General features: G+C 45.3%; 1 protein-coding gene across 1 annotated transcript in view; it reads right to left on the bottom strand.

The window, feature by feature from the left end:
* TRIT1 (tRNA isopentenyltransferase 1) overlaps positions 1-2,647 on the bottom strand; it is a 31,742-nt gene extending 29,095 nt beyond the window's left edge. Inside the window, exon 1 of the mRNA XM_083173791.1 lies at positions 2,285-2,647. Coding sequence (XP_083029917.1) covers positions 2,285-2,419 — 135 coding nt within the window. The 5' untranslated portion in view covers positions 2,420-2,647. The remainder of the gene's footprint in view (positions 1-2,284) is intronic.
* Positions 2,648-12,364: the final 9,717 nt, after the last annotated feature.

Raw genomic sequence — 12,364 nt, 5'->3', positions numbered from 1 at the left:
TAGTGAGGGTACGCAGCAGGTAGATATATAGTATATAGTAATAGAATACAGCAGATAGCCATATGTAGGGGGTCCATTCTATTACACCCGAAGGGTGCGGATGATTCGCTAGTATAAATAAATCTTGACATCGGGCACATTTTACAGTGGGCCGAATTAGCTAAAAAGTGCTTGCACCTCCATAGGGGTGCGAGCACTTTTCAGCAAATTTGACGTTGTGAAGGTGCCATTTTCAGCGTTAAAAAACTTAAAACAGCACCTGAACAGCAACTCGCACCCTTCGGGTATTAAGGAAACGACCCCATAGTATAGAGAGGGTAAAGGCTATGGAGCATAGTCTAAAGCTGGCCATACATCAGAAAGATCGATCTTAAGATCGATTGCACTCATGATTGTGTACAATTTCCCTTGAAATCCCCAGCAGTCCTTGGTGGTTTTTGGACACACAATCTACACACAATCGATCATATGATCAGTCATACAATCCATCTGCTGCATGATTTTGTACACAAGATGTGCACACAATCTGCATACAATCCATCATACAATCAGTCATACAATCCATCTTATGATTGATTGTAGGATTGTGTACACAAGATGTGCACACAATCTGCATACAATCCATCTTACAATCAATTGAGATTGTATGATTGGGTACAATATCTTTCTGATGTATGGCCAGCTTAAGGAAAGGGATCTTACGATTAGGGATGGCCATCGTTGCCTTTGCCACCGATGGTTGCCATCGATGGCAAAAGTGCAACTGGCCATCGATAGTGTATAACTATTCAATGGATGACCATCAATGTTTTTGTATATCGATGGTCATCCATTTTCTGTGATTGAGTGGCCTGTGGGCCAATCACAATGCAGGGGCGGGGCTTTGCGGGCGGAGCTATGCTCCGTGTCCCGACACTTTAGGGAAAATGCAAAAAACAAAACTATTTGTTTAAGCTTTACATCGATGATGGGAAACCATCTGTTCTCCCCCATTGGTGGCAAAACTATTCGACATTGGACATAAACCATCGATGATTTCTAATCATCAATGGTCGATGGCCATCCCTACTTATGATTCATTTCCTGCAGCTTCCTGAAAAAGACTATACACGTGAGTTGTATCCGTTTCCTCAAAGGAGAATGTGAAAGACTCCGACAAATACCCCTAGGATATAACTCGCAGGGACAGCAATTATCGATGTCCCTGAGAGTAACATTTAGTAAACAGCAGGAATAATAATTTGGAAAATGATTACCCCCACTGTGATGTATATTTAAAAAACACATTGAAAAAGACACTTCCGCAATTCTTTGTACATACGTATGCCAATTCACCTGTAAGCTCTAGTCTACTGGGTAAAGGACTAAAGTGAATTATTAGCATTCTTTATAGAGGGTTTAGTATAAATAATAATAAATAGGTCTTTGAATAGTAAAAATAAAAAAATCTTTTCATTTACACATTGACTAGTGAACTGGTCACTATCTATGTGAACATCTAATGGGCACAGTAACCTAAATCAACAAGACGCTGTGCCCAAAGAGTGGCGACTGGCGAGTGAAGTGGCAAGGATACACTTTTTTATGTTCTGAACAAGTTTAAAGGAAGTTCTGAAGGGTATGGGTGAAAACCGGACCAACACAAAACCTCCGGACCGCACATCAAACTCTGCATTTTGTAGCTTGTAGCCTCCGGTCCGGGGGGTGTCCTGTCCGGGGGTGTCCTGTCCGGGGGGGCTGCCTGTCACACCTGTCACCAGGTAGAGGAGGGGGGGTAGAAAAAACCTCCCTGTATGGTCCGGGCATGTAGCAAAAACCGGACGGTCCGGACCAGCCGGGGAGCTGTGATCTCCCCTCCACCATGTCCCTGGTGATAGCTATCACAGGGACCCCCCCGGACAAGACACCCCTGGACAGGACACCCCCCCGGACCGGACCCTACAAGCTCCGGACTGCAGATTTTGATGTCCTGTCCGGCAGTCCGGGGTTTAGTCCGGTCCGGTTTTTACATAGTCCCAGTTCTGAAGCAGTTAAATTATGTAATCCATGGGGTCCCAAGTCCTGAACTTAAACCATCTGCTGTTAGTGTTAGGAGATCTGTTTCTGTAGGAAAACAAATCGTCATAAACAATGTTTAATCCGTGTATGCAGTACAGTAACCATTGGTAAACTCTACTATAATAAAATGGTTATTTCTTGAATATATTGGGAATGCAGACATGAGTTAATACTAGGAACAACAATAATATTTAGCAAGCACGTCATTCCTTCCTGTCCTTATCACCTGCATGGAGTCTGCGCTGATGATTTCCCCTCCAAGAGTCTGGCCCAGTTGCAGAGCTAATTTGGATTTGCCAGTCCCAGTGGCCCCTAGAATAACCACGAGAGGCAGGCAGCGTTTCGCACTGTGCGCCGCCATCTTCTCGGCGTCTACTGCAGCTGCGGGCGGGCTGACTTGCCATGGACATGGGGAGGCGGTTCTTTGGATGAAAGATCAGCCCTTGACAACGAGTCATTTCCTAGCAACGGAGACGCTAACAAAAGATGATATTAGGATGTAAAACAACTGCATGTGACAGTAAGCGGCAATGTACGTGTGTCCATGCAGAACATCTGTGCGATGTACGTTTTAGCAGATTCCTGTGCATCTCACGTTACGTCCAGTCCTAGTTATACAGCCGCTGCTGCTCCTACACCGTGCTGCCTCATTCTCACGTACAGTTCGGCTGTCATTTGCAGTGCCCATGTTAGTATATGTAATGGTGGTTTGTTACATACACTCCAGGCAATAAACATAATGTAAAAGCACAGCACATAGTAAGTACACCTGCCAAATGTAAGTGTTCTTGAGTGTTTTGTTTGTAAGCACAGAAACACTAGTATTCAGCATGTCAGAGACCATTCCCTTTCTGTTTCTCTTTATGGGGCCCATTTATCATGATCGCATTTACAATGAAATGAATATTCCGCCCAGGATCGCATTGTAAAATGCGATCACATCGGGCGAATGTATCAATTTTAAGGGAACCTATGGGGGATGCGGCCGGCGGCGCTGTAGGGAGGATCGCAGCAGGGATCAGAGATTCCTGCTGCGGTCCCCCTTTGATACATTTAGGACATACTTAATATTTGCGGCTAAACCGTGTGTTTTCGGGGATTTAGACACAAATATGGTTTGATAAATGGGCCCCTATATCTCAATAAAAGTCATTTAAAATTAATTTCATGCTCTGTTCCTGGACTTCCCTGGTAATGTATGATTGCCATCACCTGTGGTGAAACACCTTTCTTATCAATTACCTAGCTCCCCACAGGTGATAGCAATCATACATTACCAGGGAAGTCCAGGAACAGAGCATTTTCTCCCTCATGGAGAGGGTCAGGTAGGCAAGTATGAATAACCCCTTTATCACTCGATAAGGGGTATGGGTGAAAACCGGACCAGGACAAAACCGCCGGACCGGACATCAAACTCTGCATTTTGTAGCTTGTAGCCTCCGGTCCGGGGGGTGTCCTGTCCGGGGGGGCTGCCTATCACACCTGTCACCAAGTAGAGGAGGAGGGGTAGAATAAAGCCTCCCTGTATGGTCTGGGCATGTAGCAAAAACCGGACCACCCGGACAGGACACCCTCCGGACCGGACCCTACAAGCTCCGGACTGCAGATTTTGATGTCCTGTCCGGCGGTCCAGGGTTTAGTCCGGGTCCGGTTTTTACATAGTCCCCTCGATAAGGGGGTTATGTACTCCTTTGAGTAAGGGCTTATGTAGTCTTTTCAGTAAGGGGTTATGTACCCCTTTCTAGGGATGGCCATTGGTCTGGTTGCCATCATTGCCAACATACTAGTCAATTGATGACCATCAATGGTTTCTCCTCCATCAATGGCAAAAGACAATGGGAGACAATTCATTTCCCAGTATATTTTTGGATTGCGAGAGAAAATCTGAGTACCCAGAGGAAACCAATGCAAGCACGGGGAGAATATACAAACTCCACATGGTGACGGCCATAGCGGGAATTGGACCCACTCCCACGTGTACGCCCAGATTTACGCCCAGTTTTGCCCACTTTGAAACCGCGCCCTTGTGTACGCCCACATGACGCCCATATTACACCCATATTTCCCGAGCCAATTCGGTGCAAATTTCTGGACGGTATTGGCGAGAACGAGTGCGGAGACACTACGTTGCACATGTGCATTGCGTTGCCTACGCATGCGCAGACGGCTAAAATGCGCCCTCCGAAAATATTCGGAACGGACCGCACCAAGCAGAATAAGGCCCAGAATGACAAGACCATTCTGTGTTTGACTCAAAAAATAATAATAATTGTTACCGGAGTACCATAGCTAAATGAAACAGTGGAGTCCAGCAGACTCATTTAACCCTCTGGGTGCCAGGGTATTGAGTCTGTGGATCCACCGAGCCTCACATCTTAACAATTTTAATGCACGGTTGCCTCGTCGGATATTACTGGGCACGTGATCAATAATAATATATTTAAGCATAGGTAACGAGTGCTTGGCCATGAGCTCCTCCCTAAATCTGCCTCAGATAAACTACCATGGGTCAATTTTAACGACATCCACAAGAAAAGGCAGGGCTGACCCAGGTTCAGTGTAAATGGTGCAGACCCAGGTCGAAGTGCTGTGTAAATGGGGTATAAAGCAGGGTCAGACCCTGGAAACTCCAGCGTTCAAAGACCAGGGTCCGACCAGGGTTTTTAGTGTAAAAGGGTATTACTGTATGAATAGATGACACCCCCTCCCCAGCTTGTCACTGTCAGTGATAGGCTGCCCAGCACTCGGGATGGCCAACACACCACTAGGTCAACATGGGACAAGGTCGACAGGTCATTAGGTTGACAGTGTCTAGGTCGACAGTCAAAATGTCGACATGGGGTTAATCGCTTTTATTACCAGAATGTCGACACAGTCGACATGGACACAGTCAAAAGTGCACTGCATCGCTTGAAATGCTTCGGGCACACTATTTTATTCTCCCACCACGCCCTAGTGCACAGATTCTCAAACTTGGTCCTCAGGACCCCACACAGTGCACGTTTTGCAGGTCTCCTCACATAATCACAAGTGAACTAATTAGCTCCACCTGTGGCTCTTTTAAAATGTGTCAGTCAGTAATGAGTGCACCTGTGCGCCTGCTGGGTGACCTGGAAAATGTGAACTGTGTGGGGTCTTGAGGACCGAGTTTGAGAACCCCTGCCCTAGTGGATGGTAGCACATGAAATAACGCCTGTCGGCTCAAAAAACTGTGAAAAACCCCATGTTGACCTTTTGCCTGTCGACCTAGTCACTGTTGACCTAATGTTTGTGTCGACCTAGACCCATGTCGAACCAATGCTTGTTGACCGTCATGCTGTAGACCAAATGACCATATCCCGATAATAGTGCAAAAGGCCATCAATGGTGGTATGCTATGCAATGGATGACCATCGATGGCTATCTATTTTCTTTAAATGATTGACCTGTGGGCCAATCGGAACCTGGGGCGGGGCTTCATGGGTGTCAGGGGCAGAGCTATAATCCATATTCTGGCCCCTTGGCAAGAAAAAAATACAAAAAACTATTCTGTTATGCTTGCCATCGATGGAGAGAATCCATCTGGTTCTCCCCCATTGATGGCAAAGCTATTCTACATCGGCTATAAACCATCGATGATTAGGAGTCATCGATGGTCGATGGCCATCCTTAACCGGCACTTGCCTTAGTGATCTCAGCCACCAGCATATGTGTGGAATGGACCTGGCTGTAGAGGTATGAAGCAGTGATAAGGGAGGAAAAGTGATAAAGTGCATACTACTTTATCACTGGCCAATCAGCTCCTGACTCTCCCTTTTTAAACCCAGCATGTAACTCAACAGTCAGGAGCTGATTGGCCGGTGATAAAGTACCAGGCTCTTTATTACTTCTCCTCCCATATAACTGCTTCATACTTCTACCCCTGAATTCCAACCTCTACCACTAGTTTCAATGCTATCCATGCTTTAGAACTGATGGTTAAATCAAAATAACTGGGCTCCTAATTAAGCCACACATGCTTAACTATGGCTATCATTAAAACCTGGACTGTTAGTCTGGCTTGGGAACCCATGTATTGGGCAGTGGCATCAGGGGGGTATTGGCCACACATGGGTGTAACCCACTGAGTGGTGACACCAAAGTGCTGGCTCCTGGTCAGTTACACAAGCTATGTAAAATTATGTGCAGCACCCGGGTTCTATCACGGTGTAGGCGACAGCACTTGCAGCAACAGCACTCCCCGGGTTCGAAACCATGGTGCCTCCGGAAAGCCATGTCCCTTTTTTGGGTTGAGATCTCTAAGTGCAGCACTGGGTGTCATAGGGGCAAGTGACACCACTGGATTAGGGTGACTTTTTAGTATCGGGCCAATTAGACAAAGGCTGAATTCTGATTTTTCCTGCTATCAGCTAAATAGAACAGTTCTGCATTCCCATAATAGGCGCCAATGCTTCACCTGCCTGCTGGACGGTGCTCAAATCATCATAACTAATTGCCATGGGGGTGAGTGGGTGGTTCTATTGCTTTCAATCACGAGCTGCTGTTCTGTATCTGGTCAATAGGTCAACATCATATAGTCAACATGCAAATGGTCAACATGGGGAAAATGTTGACATGGTCAAATGGTTGACACATGAAAAAGTCAGTTTGGGTTTTTGTAACTTTTTTATACTTTACGGTACTTGTTTAATATCTGGGCGCCCATCGCGGGCATCGCGGGTACATCGCATGTCATTATAATGACATGCGATGCGACCGACGCGATTACCGCGATTTTACATAGGGACCAATGTTAAATGTCCCAATTGACCCGCGATGACCGCGATTTACCATAGGAAACAATGTTAAATGGATCAATTTCCCCAAATTATCATAGGGAACAATGGGAAATGGGGCAAAAACACCCCTGAACATAAAAATGTCCCCCCAAAAGTAGTTGACGCCACCCCGCCATCAACGTGAACCCGAAGCGTGGCGAGGGGCGGCGGTACGCGTCCTCCGACCTTTTCATGCCCTACTATCCACTAGGGCGTGGAGTGAGAATAGAATAGTGTGGCGAGCGCAGCGAGCCACCGAGCCCGAAGCGTGGCGAGCGCAGCGAGCCCCGCGAGGGGACGCGGATACCTTCACAGTTATACGCGTCCCCTCGCGGGCTTCCCAGGTGTCCATGGCGACGCGGACACCTGGGAAGCCCGCGAAGGGACGCGTTTACCTGTGAAGGTATCCGCGTCCCCTCGCGGGGCTCGCTGCGCTCGCCACGCTTCGGGCTCGGTGGCTCGCTACGCTCGCCACACTATTCTATTCTCACTCCACGCCCTAGTGGATAGTAGGGCATGAAAAGGTCGGAGGACGCGTACCGCCGCCCCTCGCGGCCTCGCTGCGCTCGCCACGCTTCGGGTTCACGTTGATGGCGGGGTGGCGTCAACTACTTTTGGGGGGACATTTCAGTGTTCAGGGGTGTTTTTGGCCCATTTACTATTGTTCCTATGCTGATTTGGGTAAATTGATCCATTTAACATTGTTTCCTATGGTAAATCGTGGTCATCGCGGGTAAATTGAGGCATTTAACATTGTTCTCTATGGGAAAATCGCGGGCATCGCGTCTGGCACATCGCACCCGATTTTTTATCGGCCGCGATGCCCGCGATGGCCCCGATTTTACCCCCGATGCCCGCGATTAAAATTGTGGGCGCCCAGATAGGAAACAAGTACCTACTTTACCATCCACGTGGTCTTTGATTGGGAGCAGTAAAGTGTGCTGAGCGCAGTGTTAGTGTTGTGAGCCATGCAAAGCGGTAGTGGAATGAGCCATGCTAATGGACGTGGTACACTCATTTGGAGTCCATGTGCTCAACATCTACAAATCCACGCCAAATAAACTTGTCCTCGTGTCAACCTTTTTGCAATGTCGATCTTGTGTATGTTAACCTTTTGGGGTCAACATAGACACTGTCAATCTAACTGCATTGCCGAACTTCCCATTAAGTACAGGAGGTGCGTGCCTAGGAGTAGCACATGTTTGGGGGTGGCACTTGGATGCCTGTGATAGTACTGTCAGCCTGAAATGTACCAGCAGCTGCAAAATATCCACTGTACTGTACCATATACCACCTAGAATAGAGTGCAAATGGATAGGACATGCAGATACTGCCCCTGTAAACTCTATTACTTAGTAAATATGTCTACATAATAAAAATGGCAGTTAATGAATCCATTAAATTGGCTATCACCCAATGAGGACTTATAAGTAATCAATAAAAATAATACAATTAGGTAGTGGGGGGGGGGGGGGGGGGTTGGGGGCATTATTGTTGTGTCTAGGGGCACTCTCAACCCTAATCCTCCCCTGTCTAAAGGTGCCCATACATGCTGCAAAAATAGTAATGAATTTTGGTCCCGATCGTACCGCATGCAAATTGCATGTGTTTTGCGTGCGATGGGATCGGCATCTAGTATAAAAAGTATCCAACCCTATGATCTGCACTGCTGCTGATATGGGTACATGCACTTCGGGAAATGTCTATGGCTGCATAAGGGTGGGAAATTCCCACTGGGAATGTGCGAAAAATGTGAGTTGCTTTTGCTACTAACTCATTGCCTACAATTATGTGGGACAGTCACAATAAAAGTGATACTTCGCTTGGAATCGGAAGTAAAATATTAGCGACTGTAATTTGTATTTTTGCATAGGGGGGGGGGGTCATAACAGTAAGACAGATAAACTAAAAATGAAAAATATAGGTTCAAATACATTAAGGACTTCTTTCAGAAATAGCATATTATTTACTAACACAAGGAAGTTTTTTACACTCTTTGTTCTTTCAAAGCTATATATCTTTATTTGTTTTCTGGATGCTTAATATTGACATTAGTTCCCAAAACACTTAATAGAAAGGAAATAGTTATGCATAATAATGCAAGGGAAATAGTGATTTAAAATAGCAAATTAGCATAGGAAAACAAGATTAACCATACTGCTCATGTGACAGAATTTATGCCACAGAGCTTTTTGTTTGTTTGTTTTCAGTTCTGGAAAAAACATGCTTCTGATAAGATTGTTGTTTTGCTTATTTCTTACCACAGCAACAGGCAAGAGGTAATATCTGTGTTTAGCCAGACAGATGGGGAGAATGTGTGCCCGTGGTAACAGTGGAGACTGGTCCTGATTCAGGCCAAGGTCCTATAGCAATGAGATGATGTGATGGGGATTCCATAGAAACAGAGAACCAGCGGCTGTCCAATAGCAACCACGAGCAGCTCTGTCAACCCACAGCAACAGTTTCCATAGGAACAAGGAAGAGTGCAGTATTTATAAAATGGCATGATAGGTCTGTTATGGAATTACATTGGGTGTGTGAGCAGATTGTGTCTGTGGCAGAAACCAGACAAGGCAGAACAAAGACAAAGGAGACACAAAAGTCTGCACCTCAAATGATAGACATTAATAACAACTATCAATGTGACTGCACTAGAAATACCCTTTTTCACCTAAATATGTCTAGCTCTTAGTTTCTGCGTCATTGTCTGTTAATCCGCAATCTTTATGTGAACTTTTTCAACTCTATCAGTAGAAATTGCCAAATACTGAAGGCTGTCAGTTGTATTTATTTGCTTTGCATCAATAAAATGTTGTTTCAAGTTTTTATCCACCCTTTGACTAGTGTGCATGTGCCATTTTGCACCTAACTACATCTGTAGCATTTTAATGTAACCATACCTAAACCTATATACTGTAATAATGTTGGAATAAAGCTTGACAACTTATTATACACTACACTATATTATCTTAATGCTTATTAGCTGTTAGGATTAAGACATTTTAAACTCCAATTATGCTGATGCAAATGTTAGGCTAGGAAGATATTGGCATAAAAAAACAAACAAAGATCATGTCGAGCTATTTATCCTAAACAAGAGCGCGCCAGATGAGGCAGCCATCTTGGGTGCTGTATATAGAGGGGCCTGATTCTGACTTGTATACTAACAAGATTGCAGTGGGGTCGCTGCACATGTGCAGAACAGGTCCTGCGTTCTTGTGTGCAGTGCGCTCTATGCTCCAGCCTGACAGACTCAGGGTGTTTGGGGTGAAATGGGGTTGCCACCCGGTCCGTTCCCCAAAACAGAAGTGTCTCATTAGTTTTGTAGGAGTGCCAAAGTCAGTGTCTGAATCTGTTGACACAGATTTACTATCTTTAGCTGCAGATCTGATATTGTCATGCAGAGCAGGATTAAAATGGTCCTGGAGAAGTGGTGGAACTCATTTTTCCTACGTCCCCCCTCCCAACCATTAGGTGGTCAGGGCCAATTCTAAGGTTGTCTGCACCCATTACAAATGACAAATTTGTGCCCTACATCCAGGGGCGAAAGTTTACCTCAGTCGCCCAGAGGCAAGTTGGAGTTTGGTACTCCCCACCCCAAATATGTGTGTGCCAACATTCACCTATGTGTATCATCTCAGAGTGAAGCAGCATTTGCTTGCTGCAGTGCAAGCTGAGTGGTACTAGGCAGGGGCCTGGTAGATGTTATTGCATTGCAGATGTTAGCGGGGCTCCTGGTATAGAGCCAATTAACTACAGGCAGGTGCACCACAGAGCTCCATTGCAAGAGCATTGGTTACACTTGGATCCCGCTGTGAACCGCACAGGTGCTGCTGTACATGCAGGTGCCCTTTCAGGGCTTGGAGCTAGGAGGCTGGCGCCTCCATTTCCTCTAGGAGTTACACCCATGCCTACATCCCATACTTTATAAAGGGTTAGTGCCCAAATCGAATTATGTCACACAGTAGAACAATCTTCTTCACATTACACTGCATGGAGTTCCCCTGATTCATATTTCAGCACATAGTAGTGTCCTTATTCATGCTATGTCTCTCAGTAGTGCCCCTTATTCACATTACATAACTCAGTAGTGCTCCTTATTTACATTACTCTACACAGTAGTACCCTATATACAGGTTATGAAACATAGAAGCAGAATTTGACGGCAAATAAGAACCACTTGGCCCATTTGGTCTGCCCCTTTTTTAAACATGTTACCTCAAACCATATTTGATCCTTATTTTTTGTAAGGATATCAATATGCCTATCCCAAGCATGTTTAAATTGTACTACTGTATTTGCCTCTACCACCTCTGATGGGAGGCTATTCCACTTATCTACTACTCTTTCTGTGAAGTAATTCTTCCTCAGATTTCCCCTGAATCTTCCTCCCTCTAGTTTCAGTGCATATGGCACACAGTAGTGTCCTTTTTATGCAATGCACACAGTAGTGCATCTTATGCACAATTCCCACAGTAGTAATGCCTCTTACACATAATGCCCACAGTAGTGTCGCTTATATACATAGGGGGAAATTTACTAAAGGAAATGTGTAAAAAATAGGTGCATTTGTATCCAGAAATACACTTATTTTTGACATTTACTGTCCCGAAAATACGGCAATTTGTATTTGTATTGATAGCACATCAATACGATTACGAATTGCCGTATTTTCGGGATAGTAAATGTCAAAAATAAGTGTATTTCTGGATACAAATACACCTATTTTTTTTACAAATTTCCTTTAGTAAATTTCCCCCATAATGTCATCAGTAGTTCCCTTATACACATGTCCACAATAGTAGTTCCGCTTATACACATAATGCACATAGTAGTCCCATTTATACACATCTCTGCCTCTATCACTCCATTATCTCACCGCCTGTGTTTCTTCAACAGCTCAATGCCCTGTGTCCCTCCATCAGCTTTGCAGGCTCTTTGTGTCTCTCCAGCAGCTCCCGCATCACTCTGTGTCCCTCCAGGAGATGGCTGCAGTTTGTCAGTGGCACTAGCGCTGCCTGCATCATCTATTGCTATGGGTGGTGTGGGGTTTTTTTTCTGCTGGAATTACTGTGCGGGCCATTGTGAAAGTTGTGGTTTCGGTTGATAGATCTACAGTTTCTAGATAGACAGTCAATAGGTCTACCCCAGAAGATCGACATGCAATAGGTCAACAGGGATAAAAATGTAGACTCATGACACGGTCGACATGAGGTTTATAAAAAAAAAAATTTGGGGGGGGGGGCATGGTGGGAATCGAACCCATGACCTCATCGCTGTGAGGCAGTAATGCTAACCATTACACCATCCGTGCTGCAAAGTGCTACACTCGCATCGCTCGCCATGCCTCAGACTCAGTGCCTTACTGAGTCTGAGGCATGGCGAGCGATGCGAGTGTATGCGTTACTCAAAATGTGGGTCCATGGTGACACTGACACAAAAAAAATTTGAAAACCTAATTTTAACTTTTTCATGTTTCTATCTTTTTTCATGTCAACATTCTGACTGTG

The sequence above is a fragment of the Crinia signifera genome, chromosome 2 (assembly GCF_055691185.1).
Source record: "Crinia signifera chromosome 2, ASM5569118v1, whole genome shotgun sequence".
NCBI lineage: Eukaryota > Metazoa > Chordata > Amphibia > Anura > Myobatrachidae > Crinia > Crinia signifera.
This window is presented reverse-complemented; position numbering and strand designations above follow the sequence as displayed.